Source organism: Cucurbita moschata, unplaced genomic scaffold (genome assembly GCF_002738365.1).
Source record: "Cucurbita moschata cultivar Rifu unplaced genomic scaffold, Cmos_1.0 Cmo_Scf00039, whole genome shotgun sequence".
Taxonomy (NCBI): Eukaryota; Viridiplantae; Streptophyta; class Magnoliopsida; order Cucurbitales; family Cucurbitaceae; genus Cucurbita; species Cucurbita moschata.
In genome coordinates, this window is record NW_019268555.1 from 1525334 (window position 1) to 1539376 (window position 14043).

Genomic DNA, 14043 nt, shown 5'->3' on the forward strand with positions numbered 1-14043 from the left:
AAAAAAAAAAAAAAACAAGTTTATAACCATTTGTGGATTCCACTTAAATCCCATCTCTAAGAATGAGACTTTTCCTAGCCAAAATTCACATTTGAAAAACTTGGCGTACAACTTATTCTACCTTAAGATAGTTAAGACTTTTCGGAGGTGTTCTTGGTGTTCTTGATCCGTTTTCAAGTATATTAGAATGTTGTCTTTGAACACGATAACAAACATGTTTAGACATTCCTTGAATACATGGTTTATTAATTTCATGAACACGGCTGGGGCATTGGTGAGGCCAAATTACATCACTACAAACTTGTAGTGGCCATATTTTGTTCAAAGGCTGTTTTCGATACATCTCCTTGCTTAAAATTAATCTGATGATAGCTTTATTAAAGATTTATCTTGGAAAATACTGTCGCCTCTGAGAGCTAGTAGAATAAATCCTCGATGCAAGGGAGTGGGTAGTTGTTCTTTATTGTTCTCTTGTTTTGCTCCCCATAGTTAAAACATAGGCGCATCGACCCGTCTTTCTTTCTCAAAAACAACACCGGCACACACCAACAAGATAAACTAGGTCAAATGAAACCCTTTTATAGTAGGTCTTGTAGTTGTAATTTTAGTTCCTTTAATTCTGTAGGAGCCATGTGGTATAGTGCTTTAGAGATAGGTCCAGTTCCTGGTTTGAGTTCTATTCCGAAGTCTACAGATCGTGAAGGAGAAACTCCTAGTAAATCCTCTGGGAAGACACTTGGAAAATCGTTTACTGTGGATACCGTATCCATTATTTTCTCTTTTCCTTTTACGTCCATTGTGCATGTTAGTATATCCTATCCTCCTTGTTGTACCAAGCGTTTGGCTTTCATCATCGACACTATCTTTGGGGTGACACCCGTACAGGTTCCTTTAAACTTAAAGTTAGGTCTAGTTAGTGGCGAAAAAACCACTTTCTTCTTGTGGCAATCTAAACTTGCATAATTTTCGGCTAACCAAAACATTCCTAATATGACATCAAAATCTGTCATACTCACTACTTTCAGGTGTATGCTTATGATATGTCCAGCTACTATTACGTGTTCGTCTTTTATCCTATTCTCAGTAACTAGATCTACTCCCACTAGGGTACTAACATATAATACATGCAATAAGGGTTCTACCGTGAATCCTGCTTGACTAACAAAATACATGGATATAAACGAATGCATAGAACTAGAATCAAATATCGTTAATGCGTAGTGACTTAGTATAGATAGCGTACCTGTCACCATGGTGTCAAAATGGTTTGCACAGTTAGCTCGCCACTTCCTAAACCTCTAGGTGGTTCTTTTGGACTCTCGGTACGCTTCCCAATATAGTATTTGGTCGTTTGATATTCACGATCACATCTAAGCATATCCTTGAGCCTGCCATACATTTACCTCAGTGTTGTTTTCCGCATTAGTGGCATCGAAGTTTCTCATGTTCCTGGCCCCTCTCTTTATCCCTAGTGTCTGTGTAAATGTTGGGCAGGACATCTATCAGCATATTAAGGCCTTCGTGTTGATGGTCGATAGTCTGTCCCTCTAGGCTCATACGATTGCTTCCTTTCGATAGTGACCGCTGGTTCTTGATGTCTTTCCTCTTGAGACTTTTTCAAGGATTTTTGCCGTTCTTAGTGCCTTCTCTGTTAGTTTGTTTAATCTTGTATTATAGTTTTAATATTTGTGGATAAATAGCAAGGGAAGTTATTAGCCGTTGTTGATGGGAAGTTAGTGTAGGTTATTAGCAGTTATTTAGTTTTTTTTCTTTCTACATAAGTACAGCAAGTTGAAGAAGATAATGAAGTTGGTTTGCTTATTTTTTCCTGAGTGTTGTCTCTTTCTTGTATGAGTGTGTCTGACATTTGGTATCAGAGCGTGGTTACATGCCAAAGATCATGTCGTCGAAGTCTACAACAAAGGAAGGTCTGGTATCACTCCAATACCCGACGTTATCGAGAACCAACTACTCAGCATGGGCTATGAAGATGAAGGTCTATTTGCGTGCTCAAGGGGTGTGGGACGCAATCGAATCAACTGAGTCTCTGGATAGTCTTGATGAAAGGAATGATCAAATGGCCTTAGCAGCTATCTATCAAGCAATCCCTGAGGAGATGTTGTTTTTGTTAGCAGAGAAAGAGACAGCAAAAGAAGCATGGCAGATGTTAAAAACTATTCATGTCGGTGCTGAACGTGTAAAAGAGGCAAAGTTCCAAACTCTGAAGTTTGAGTTTGAAATTATGAATATGAAGGAGTCCGAGACTATTGATGATTGTGTAGCAAGGTTGACAGAAGTTATTAATAAAATACGTACTTTTGGAGACAAGTTTGAAGAGGCAAACTTGGTGAAAAAATTTCTCCACTCAGTACCTCCTAAGTTTCTTCATATCGCATCAGCAATAGAGCAATTTGCCGATTTAAAGGTGATGACCATGGAGGAAGTCATCGGTCGTCTTAAAGCATACGAGGAACGGATCGGTGGCAACAAAGAGAATGTTGAGCATGTCTTATTGACTCAAGGAGAATGGAAAGCAAAAGAACGTAGCGACAATGGAGGCCATAGCCGAGGGCGAGGTTGCAGTGGTCGCTGGAGAGGGAGAGGTCATGGACGTGGAAACGACTCGTTTCATCAAGAGAAGAAGGCTGACAAAAGCAAGGTAAGATGCTACAATTGTCAAGGCCTAGGCCACTATGCCTCAGAATGTCGGAAGGTGAAGTGTTATAATTGTCAAAAAATTGGCCATTATGCATCCGACTGTAGATCGATGAAAAGGGAGGATCATTAGGCATCCGACTGTAGATCGAAGAAAATGGAGAATCAGGCGCACTTAACTGAGACGCAAAGTGATGAGGATGAGCCTGCCTTACTTACAGCACAAGTTTGTGAAGTCCGAACTCTCAGTTCACCAGAGTTGACGGAGATGGCTCTTTATGAAGAGAAGGTTGTCCCGGAAGAAATTGAGAAGAAAAGCAACACTTGGTTCCTAGCTACGGGAGCCAGCAATCATATGACTGGGTGTCGAAGTTGGTTCTTGGAATTGAACGAGTCAGTAACCGGCACGGTGAAGTTCAGAGATGGATCACTTATAGAGATAAAAGGACGTAGAGATGTGATGCTGCAATGTGTAAATGGAGAATACTGTATCCTCTCCGATGTATATTTCATTCCTAAACTTAAAAGTAACATTATAAGTTTAGGACAATTGGATGAACAGGGCTGTAAAGTTGAGATCGAACATGGTTTACTTGTTATTTTCACAAAAGAAAAGGAGTTCTTGGCAAAAGTGAGGCGGTCAAGAAATAGGCTATATACAATTAGCCTAAAAACAACGAAACCAACATGTCTACTTGGTAAGTTGTCTGAAGATTCTTGGTTGTGGCATGCTAGATATGGGCATTTAAATTTTGAGGCTTTAAGAAACCTGTCTATGAAACAAATGGTGAAAGAAATTCCGCGTGTTGAAAGGATCAAACAAGTTTGTGATAGTTGTGTAATCACTAAACAATGAAGAACACCATTCCCACAACAAGCGAATTTTTGAGCCGTTAGTGTTCTACAATTGGTGCATGGCGATTTGTGTGGTCCAATTACTCCAACAACTCAGGGAGGTAATAAATTCTTTTTGATGTTGGTAGATGATTTTAGTAGATATATGTGGATTGAATTGCTTAAAAATAAATCTGATACATTCTTGGTATTCAAACGTGTAAAGAATAAAATTGAAACTGAATCCGGAAAAAAATTGCAAGCGCTTAGAACTGATAGAGGTGAAGAATTTACAAGTATTGAGTTCAAAGAATATTGTGAGAGCAGTGGGATTAAAAGATATCTAACAGCACCCTATACTCCGCAACAAAATGGTGTGGTTGAACGACGAAACCAAACTGTTACTACAATGGTGCGAAGCATGTTGAAGTGCAAAAATTTGCTGATGTATTTCTGGGCAGAAGCGGTGAAGACAGCTGTCTACATCCTTAATAGATCCCCAACGAAGAGTGTAATAGAAGCAACTCCTTATGAGAAGTGGAGAGGAAGAAAGCCTAATGTAGAGCATTTTAGAGTGTTTGGAAGCCTGGCGTATGCAAGAAATACAACACCAAATTTAACCAAATTACAAGACCGAAGTGAGCCAATGATTTTCGTGGGATATGAAACAGGTTCAAAAGCTTATTGCTTGCATGATCCTAAAGCGAAAAGACTTCATATCAGCCGGGACGTCAAATTTCTTGAAGAAGACGAATATAAATTGGATGTGCAACAATTGGAAGAAAATAAGAAGGAAGGGGGTAAATTTGCTGTTCATTATGATTCACAGGTCTATGTGAATGACGAGGACATTTTAGAAGAGCGGGGAGAATCATCAGGGACTCTATTGGGAGATGATTCATCATCAGCAAATGATTTATCACCAAGAGAAAATTCATCACCAAGAGACGATTCATACATCTCATCAAGTCCAAGAAAATTTTGACAGTTAAGAGAAATTTACTCTGATTCTATTGAGTTGGATGAAGAAGCTGGGATGTGTTTTCTTTCACTTGAGGAGCCAAATTCATATATGGAAGCAAGAGATAATGAGAAATGGCAGCAAGCAATGCTAGAAGAGTTGTCTGTTATTGAAAAAAATGGCACGTGGGAGTTTGCAAAACTACCAAATGGACATCAAACAATCGGGTTGAAATGGGTATATAAGTTGAAGAGAAATCCGAATGGGAAGATCGTGAGATATAAAGCCCATTTAGTCGCAAAGGGTTTTGTCTAGAAATATGGAGTGGATTTTGATGAGGTATTTGCACCTATTGCAAGGCTTGAAACCGTGCGAGTCTTGATTGCTATAGCAGCGCAGGAGAGTTGGGAGATTCATCATATGGATGTCAAGTCAGCATTTCTTAATGGTGAGTTGAAGGAAGAGGTTTATGTAGAATTACCAGAAGGATTTGTCGTGGAAGGTTGAGAAGGGAATGTTTTACGACTCAAGAAAGCATTGTATGGCTTACGTCAAGCACCTCGTGCCTGGAATGCAAAACTGGATAATTGCTTAAAGTCTCTTGGATTTCAAAAGTGTCCTTTAGTGCATGCTGTGTATACACGTTGGAAGGAAAATAAAATTCAGATAGTTGGAGTTTATGTTGATGATTTAATTATTGTCGGGTCAAGCAAGGATGATATTTTAACCTTCAAGCAACAAATGAAGAAGTTGTTTGAAATGAGTGACTTAGGATTGCTGTCTTATTATTTGGGAATAGAAGTTAAACAAGATGTTGATGGAATCAGGTTATCTCAGTCGAGTTATGCGGCAAAGCTTTTGGCAAAATTTGGAATGATGGATTGTAATCCTTGTCATGTTCCTATGGAGCCGAAAACAAAACTAAGTAAAGTGAGTAACTGTACATCTGTTGATTCCACTCTTTATAAGAGTATTATCGGAAGTCTTCGTTATTTAGTGAACACATGACCTGACTTATCATATTCCGTTGGAGTTATGAGTCGTTATATGTAAGCTCCAACTATGGTTCATATGGCAGCAGTGAAGCAGATACTTAGGTACGTGAAGGCAAAGCAAGTAGAAAATCGCTTAATCGGATATAGTGATAGTGATCTTGCTGGAGATATAGATGATCGAAAGAGCGCTACGGGGACATTGTTTTTCTTATATGGCAATCCAATTACATGGACTTCAAACATATAGACATGAGGTTCCATTTCATTCGTGAATGTGTGCAAAAAGGAGAGATTGAAGTGGATCATGTAAAAACTAAGGATCAATTGGCTGATATACTTATGAAGCCATTAGGACGATAGAAATTTGTGGAGATTCGAGAAAGAATTGGTTTGAAGAATACAAGATTAAGTGGATGATTTGTTAGTTTGTTTAATCTTGTATTACAGTTTTTAGTATTTGTGGATAAATAGCAAGGGAAGTTATTAGTCATTGTTGCTGAGAAGTTAGTGTAGGTTATTAGCAGTTATTTAGTTTTTTTTCGTTCTACATATGTACAGCAAGTTGAAGAAGATAATGAAGTTGGTTTGCTTATTTTTTCCTGAGTGTTGTCTCTTTCTTGTATGAGTGTGTTTGACATCCTCATACATCTTTGGGTGTATGGCTTCCACCATGTGGCAGACCTACAAGTCTAGGCCCCAAAAAAAAATTTATGTCATCTTTTGTTCAGTATCCACCAATGACGGCGCAAACCTTTTTAATCTCATAAGTTCTCTGTCATATTTGTCCATTGAGTGTCCACCTTAAGTCAGATTGTTGAATTTCTGCTGTTTCTTAAGTCACACCGCTTTGGGATAATACTTCTTTAGGAAAGCCTCCTTAAATTGATCTCACGCCATGATTCCCCCTCTTGGATTAATATTATCTTTATTGTCCATCCACCATACTTACGCGTTCTTTTGCAGCATAAATGACACACAAGGTACCTTCTGGTTGTCCAGACATTCCATTGACATAAATATGATTTCCATGGACGAAATCCACATCTAAACTTCTGTTGGATCTCTCTTAGTACTAGTGAATGGGTGCGAATCATACCGCTTGAAGTCTTGTAGCCAGTTCGCTCCTCTAGTAGATTGCAAGTGTTGGATTGTTGGGTGACCATTATGCCATGCATCATGACCTAAAACGACTCTCGCATCAAACTAGTAGTGGGGTCTATTCCAGTCACTGGTGCTACTAGAGGTGGTGCAGCTTGTGGCGGTACAACTTGTGGCAATGTAGCTGCATCCTTCCTAGTTATTAATCCTTCTCGAGGTGAGCTCTCTTTAGCCCCACCTCTTCCTCTACATCTAATAGGGGGTCCTCCCCTTCCTCTTCTTCCTCTTCCACATCCTCTTGGTGACATGGTTCTAAAAACCAAGATAATTCTTTTTAAGTCTATCATTTACTAACAATACAATATCATAGTACACATAAAAAAGTCATACAACATAGCAAGCATATAATAGCAAAATTAAATCAAGATCATGCTGCAATATATACTATAATTAAAGCTAGTCAATTTTCAAGCTAAACACTTAAAAAATAGAGCCAATCACAATAAATATCATCATAACATTTTCCTTTTTTAATCTTATGCATGGTGTACATAATGGTGACAGAGCATCGATGATTGAACCATGGAACACGTCAAGTCTACAAGATCTACGTCGTAGGCTAATCTAGGGTGTGTGAACTGCCTGGGATCCAGCTCGCACGTGTGGGTTGTGTGTAGAGAAGTACTACACATCCAATGTTATCTAAACTAGTGGACACCCCATGATCGTTTTAACGATAGGTCCTAGATCATTAGTTACACATGTTTGCATTCTTTGACCCCATCAGTGGGGTCACTAACTTAGTATTTCTTAAAATACTCGAGTCATGTGCTATTTCTACTTTAGGTAAAGGCAAGGCACCCCTGTACCGTTGACGAGGACATTGCAATCAGAGACCTTGCCACGTGTATAGGATAGTAATATTTTCTTTTCTTAGACTTTGGCTAGTATAGGATGTTTTTCATTAAAAAAATTACTCGTTTTATTTATTATTGTTCTTATCTAGTTTTAAATACGTTTTCAAACTGGTAAGTCCATGACAGTGTTTTAAGTTGAAGTAATGTTTTAAGATAAAAATTATGTTTCAAGATGATGTTTTAAATGTTTCTTCCACATAAGAGCATAGACTATGATGACGGTAGTGACTTTAGGTTAGTAAAAATCTAGGGCAATTACATGCGATGTGTTGATGATGTGATTTATGTTATGGTGTAATACGTTCGGCGATATAATACATGATGAGACATGCATTATGATATGATGTGATATGTCTATGACATCATGTTATGATATGATATTTCTATGATATAATATGTTGAAGGACATGTTATGTGCATGGTATGACATAATATGATGTATGATAGGAATGATATGGTATTCAACCCCGATACATGTCTTAAAGACAATGTTGAAAAATGATATGATATGAAGGAAAATGGAAGGAGTTTTTTTTTTTTAATGGGATTTAATGAACGAAAATGTTGGGACCTTATGTATCATTTAATGTTAGATGCATCAAGGAATGTCTCCATTTACAATGGTACAAATGCGTACATCATGAGACAAGAAAATGATCATTATTTTTATCATAATGTTGTGATGATCATGATCATGCCTCGCATGACACTCGGGATTTGCTGAGCTCCAGACGCTGGCTATGGACAACCAACTCGACTATGATGGGTCTAGGGGGCGTGCGAACCGGCTAAAGACTTACACTTGCACGCACATCTAATTTTGTCCAGACTGGAGGCTACCCCTACGATGGTTTTAATGATAGGTCCCTAAGGATGAGTTGCATGTGTTTGCATTCTGTGACCCTAATAGTGGAGTCACTTATTGAGTATTTCCTAAAATACTCAAGTCGTGTGCTACTTCTATTACAGGTAAAGGCAAGACACTCCTGTACAGCTGACGACAACACACAAGTAAAGACCATGGCACATGCATAGGATAATGGTATTTCATTTCTTAAACTTTAGGTTCGTACACGGTGTTTTTACTTTTAATGTTTATTTTTTCTATTCAATATTTGGTTATGTTGTTTTAAATATATTTTCGAACACATAAGACCATGACAGTATTTTATGATGAAGTTATAAAGATTTATTTCCGCATAAGAGAGTACGTTATGATGACAATAGCGACTTTCGGTTAGTAGAAATCTAGGGTTGTTACAGTTGGTATCAGAGTTCTAGGTTATAGATTCTGTAGACTAGTCTACGAGATAGGCTTGACATGTTCCATGGTCCCACATCTTATGCCCCCGATCATCTTCAGGTATGTCATGCATAAGATAAGAAAAGGAAATGTTGTTGATTTCATATGTTGTTACTGCTTGGTCATTATCAACTATAACTCTTAATTAAATTTTGACACCATTGACTATATTATTGTTGACTTAGTTATATGTTTATTTTAATACAGAATTGGTATGATTTACCCAGCATGGAATATGAATGTTAATTAATATATTGATAGTGTTTAGATTAGTAAGGTTCGTACCATGAATGGGGAGCTAGAGTTTATTAAGCTACTAAACACTATTTTATGCATGAAAATGATTTTTCTAACAAAGGTTAGATGTTTCACTCAGACGTCTTGAACATAGTTAAAATACGCAGTGTTGTGACCATAGAGATGAGAAAAAAATGTATCAACGTATACTGATGATTAAATAGATTCAAACGAAAACGACCAAGAAAACTTAATAGACGACAGCATCTTATATAGTCTGCTATAGATATTAAAAATGGTAGTGTCGAAAGAAAATTTCGTCACTATGAAGTATGTAAATATGAAATTTAAGTATTGGTGTGTACAAAAAAAAAAAAAAGAAGAAGAAGAAGAACTAACACATTAAAAGTTGAAACATTGTATACCTAAATTGATTTATGAATGACATAAATGACTTTAATGTGAGCTAAGCTTAGGAAGTCGTGAGATGTAGAAAACCTCCCTGCCTAACACTAATTGAAAATTTTTAAAGTTATAATCGAGCCACATTGTGGATGAGATATTATGATCATGGTCAAAGTTTTATAAATATTTATAAACATGGATTGGAGTTTGAGATTTTTAAGATATCTTAAATTTATAAATGATTTAAGATTGATTTTGGAGGAGTCACAATATTAAAAAAAATAAAAATATATAAAAAAGCCCCCTTTGGTTGTGTTGCCTTTTCATCTAACAAATGAAAAAATGTTAAAATGAGACCTTGAAGACGTATGGACAAAAAAGTGCATTATTGGACCTTTAACTAGGCTTAAAAAAAATTGACTAGGAGGACAATGTAATAAAGGAAACTGATTAAACTATTGATCTTGTTGACCGAAGAAAGCAAGTCATCTAGAAGAAAGTGAGGAAATTGAAATTGAGGTTAAGGTAAGTATTTAAGTTCTCCAACCTTAATGTCCACATGAATGTTGATTTCAATGTGCCTGAACCACAATCATACTAAATGGATTCTATTTTTCATGAAATTTTAGGAGAAGACTCAATATGATATGATAAGGTTATGTATGAAATTTGATGATAATTAGATTATGATAAAAGGCTAAACCAAGGGTAGGTGTAAAATGACTAAAATTCCCCTATAATTCTATATAGCTGGCTTATGAGCAAAGTGACCCCTAAATAACGTTTAACTGAATGAGGAGACTTTATAAGGCCATTAGAATATGTTGAGGATTTAAACCAAGATTTGCGGTGTTAAATGACCAAAATATCCTTATAAAAATTCTAAGATGTTTTCAAGACCTTATATTTTGAAAATTTATGAGACTTATTTACAATATAAGGGTAAGTATGAAAGATTTTAAGGAGATTATAACAACTTAAGGATACGAGTTAAGAGAAAAAGTATGTAACTACCCTCAAGACGCTTGATAAGAAATCAAGATTTTTATGAGTACCAAGTGACAAGATACTTATGAAAGATTTATGCATGTAGAGAAATGTTTATGACTCATATGGATTAGGATGTACTTGTTAAGAATTTTTCCTTAGTTTTACTTCAAGACTTAACAAAAAACTCTTGAACAAGAATCCGAGATATTTTAAAGACCTTCCGATAAGTAGTGCAATATGGTCTTACGACAATGACTACGTCGTTGGAAACGCATGAACACCTAGGTGTAGGTACTTAAACTATGTCACAAGGAACCCGTGAATCCTTGGACATAGGTATGCAAATTGTATCGCATCGAACACATGAAGCCTTGGATGCAAGTATTAAGACTATGTCACGGGAAATGCATGAAGCCTCGTGCATAGGTCAAGAAAGTTGTTCATTGAGCATAAGACCTCACAGGTCTTTCAGGAGAGTGTCAAAGGGATAGTAACTCAAAACTCCAGACCAAGGTCCTCACTACAAAACTAGGTACCAAAAGAGGTTAACCTTATAAAAAAAAAATGTTAAAAGAAGAAAGTAAGTCATTTTGATGGAAGAGGGAAAGTTAGGAATTAAGATTGAATTAAGTACTCGAGCTTTTCTAGAATTAGGATTGACACCTTAGCATTTTCTATTGAGCTCATTAGTTTTGATAGGAGGATATAATATAGCCATGCATTTATTTATTAAATACAAGAAACAGATTAAGGTAACAAAAGACAAAAGATACACTTCAAGAAACTAAAGTTCTCTCAAGTATAGGAGTTGAAGAAAGATAATGTTTCAAAGATTTTTTTAAGTTTCAATGCGGTAGTTATGAGTGACTGTGAGGTCTTTTAACTCATTAATGCCCACAACTTGTATAATTTAATAAACTAGCTTGTAATTGTCTAAATAAATTCTAAAGGGAGTAATAGAATAAACTCTTAAGTGAACTTAAAGTTGGCACTCAATGTCATAGAATTTGGTATAGCAAACTATTTTAAAGGAAGAGTAGTTTCCCCAAGTTACTAATGAGGTCTGCAAAAACTAACGTGATAACCACTACACCACAATAGCTAGATGTCCATGATAAAAAAAAATAGTTAATAATTATAAATTTTAATGTTTAAACAAAATATCCTTAGAACCTCGAAAGGTTTCATCAATATTCTTCACAAAAAAAAATCTTGAACTACATCTTTTATTTTTCAAATAAATAAAAAAAAATAAAAAATAAGTTTATTGTCAGTGAGATGAAACTGTTAATATCTTGATTGAAAATACAATTCAATTTTCAAACAGTTAATACTCATAATTTTAAAAAGAAAAAAAAAATTCAAAAATACTGTTAAATCACTTTTCACTTGTCTGAAATTCTCTCATTTATTCTCTCATTTATGAACATTTCCCAATACGAATATAATACAATTCAATATTTAAATAGACAATTTATTTTCAATTTTTTTCTGGAGTATTTTAAAAATGGTGTAACAAATTCGTTCATATACATAAAAATACTTTTGAACTTTTTCAAAAAAAAAAATCAAGGGTATTATATGGTGGTGACCCAATGTAACCCGTGGTCATGTCATCTTTGAAGAGCCACCTTTGTTCTACCACAGTTTGACTCGTCTACTCCATTTCGAGTCAACAAAGATATCATAGGCTTTTCAGTGTACCAAAATAAAATGGCAAGACCTAAAATATTATGCATAAAATCATTCAACCAAATGAGAAAGAACAATATTACTAGCGAGAAACTATGACATCGTTGATGACTTGAACCAAAGACCTTTCTATATTAGACTAAGGTGACAACCAACTATACCACAAGACCAAGTGATGTTCAAATTTTGTTCCATATTGTGATATAATGTTATAAAATCCAAATGAGTAAAAAGAATAATAAAATTAGAATTTTAAATTTTTTTTAATTCTAGAATTAATGGAATAGTATTTACATATTTGAAGGCTTTCATTGTTACTTTGAGCAATAGGTCAAGTTCTTTAATTGTAACAACGTACAAAAAATAATAATAATAACAATAATAAAAAAATAAATAAATAATTAACCCATCCCTCCCTTGCACGGGTATCTTAGGACTCCTTCCTCAAATATCACTCCTCAACCCCTACTCTAACTATTAGTTATGTTAGAGAGAAAATAAAATAAAAATAGATCAGAAAAGATTGCACATACAAAGCTAGAGAGAATAAAAAAATAGCCCTTACTCCAACTATCACTTATGCTAGAGAGAGAATAAAATGGCTTCGATATCAGGTTAGATGATCACCACCAACTATCAGTTATGCTAGAGAGAGAATAAAATGGCTCTGATACCATGTTAGATGAACACGATTCTCCACAATGGTATGATATTGTCCACTTTGAGCATAAGCTTTGTTTCAATCTTTCTCAAAAGGCCTCATACGAATGGAGATAGTATTCTTTGATTATAAACCGATGACCATTCCCTAAATTAGTTGTGGGACTCTCATCCAACATAATTAAACTGCTAAACAGAATTAAATGAAAAAAAAAAAAGAAATAAGATCTAGAAGTAATTAAGATTGAGTGGATAGAACTAAAAACTAAAATTAAATACGGAGAGACTATAGAAAATTTAATGAATAGAATTAAAAACTAAAATTAAATAGGGGGAGAAAAGAAAATAAAGACAAAGATTTGGTGAAAAAAAACTATAGGATAAAACAATTAAAAATTAAAACTAAATATAGAAAAATGGAGATTTAATGAAAAGAGCTCCATATAAAACAAAAGAATTAAAAACTAAAATTAAATACAGGGAGAAAAGAAAATAACACAGCGGAGAAAAGAAAATACAAACCAAAACCAATAGAAAAAAGAGGGAAGATTCCATAAATAGAATTTAAAATTAAATATAAAAAGAAAAATGTAACATAAAATAACTTTATTAATTTCTTTTATATATCAGATATATATATATATTATATATATATATATAAATAAATATAATATAATATAAAATATTTTCGGAATTTTATTCATGGAAATATTCTAATGTTCACATGAAATCTAACATAATCATTATAAATTAAAGGAAAAATTTTGTAAAAGTTCGAATTTAAAACTGATGTTATGGGCTCACATAGGTTGACTTGGATTTCAAAGGATAGAATCAAACTTTAAATTAGTGACAACAACTTAAGCTAATTAGGTAAGTGGCCTTATTAACGGCATGATTATATTTGATGCTGACACGTGCCCTGTGGTTTTGCATGTGTCATAAGCTTGATATGTGTGAATTGTTTATGAATCGATATGACTATGATATGTTATGTATATGTTATGATATGTGAATGATATGATAACTCTTACATCATCATGTTTTCAATGATATGTGTGAGATAGGATATGAGAAGGATGTGATAAACTTAATGGAACGATATGACTAAGATATGGTTGACATAGCATATGGTTAGGTTATGTATAGAAAAGGATATGATTATGATAGAATGATAGAATGATAGAATGATATGGTTAGGATACGTTCCTATAACGGTATGACTCGGATTCGTAAATAAAACGATATGGTTAGGATGCGTTCCTATATCGGTAAGACTAGGATACATTCATGAAA

The 14043-nt window shown here is 34.9% G+C and overlaps 1 protein-coding gene across 1 annotated transcript; it reads left to right on the top strand.

Moving 5' to 3' along the window:
- The first annotated feature begins 630 nt into the window (after nucleotides 1-630).
- Nucleotides 631-2802, top strand: LOC111432621. The gene is made up of 4 exons (XM_023069563.1): nucleotides 631-762; nucleotides 1026-1083; nucleotides 1878-2659; nucleotides 2764-2802. Exons 1-4 carry the CDS (start codon nucleotides 631-633, stop codon nucleotides 2800-2802), a joined length of 1011 nt encoding a protein of 336 aa, XP_022925331.1.
- Nucleotides 2803-14043: the final 11241 nt, after the last annotated feature.

Coding starts and splice junctions, on each gene's coding strand:
- LOC111432621 (XM_023069563.1), top strand. CDS start 631: ATGTGGTATAGTGCTTTAGAGATAGGTCCAGTTCCTGGTTTGAGTTCT. Junction 763..1,025: donor AATCGTTTACTGTGGATACC/GTATCCATTATT, acceptor CACTACTTTCAG/GTGTATGCTTATGATATGTC. Junction 2,660..2,763: donor AGAAGGCTGACAAAAGCAAG/GTAAGATGCTAC, acceptor ATCCGACTGTAG/ATCGATGAAAAGGGAGGATC.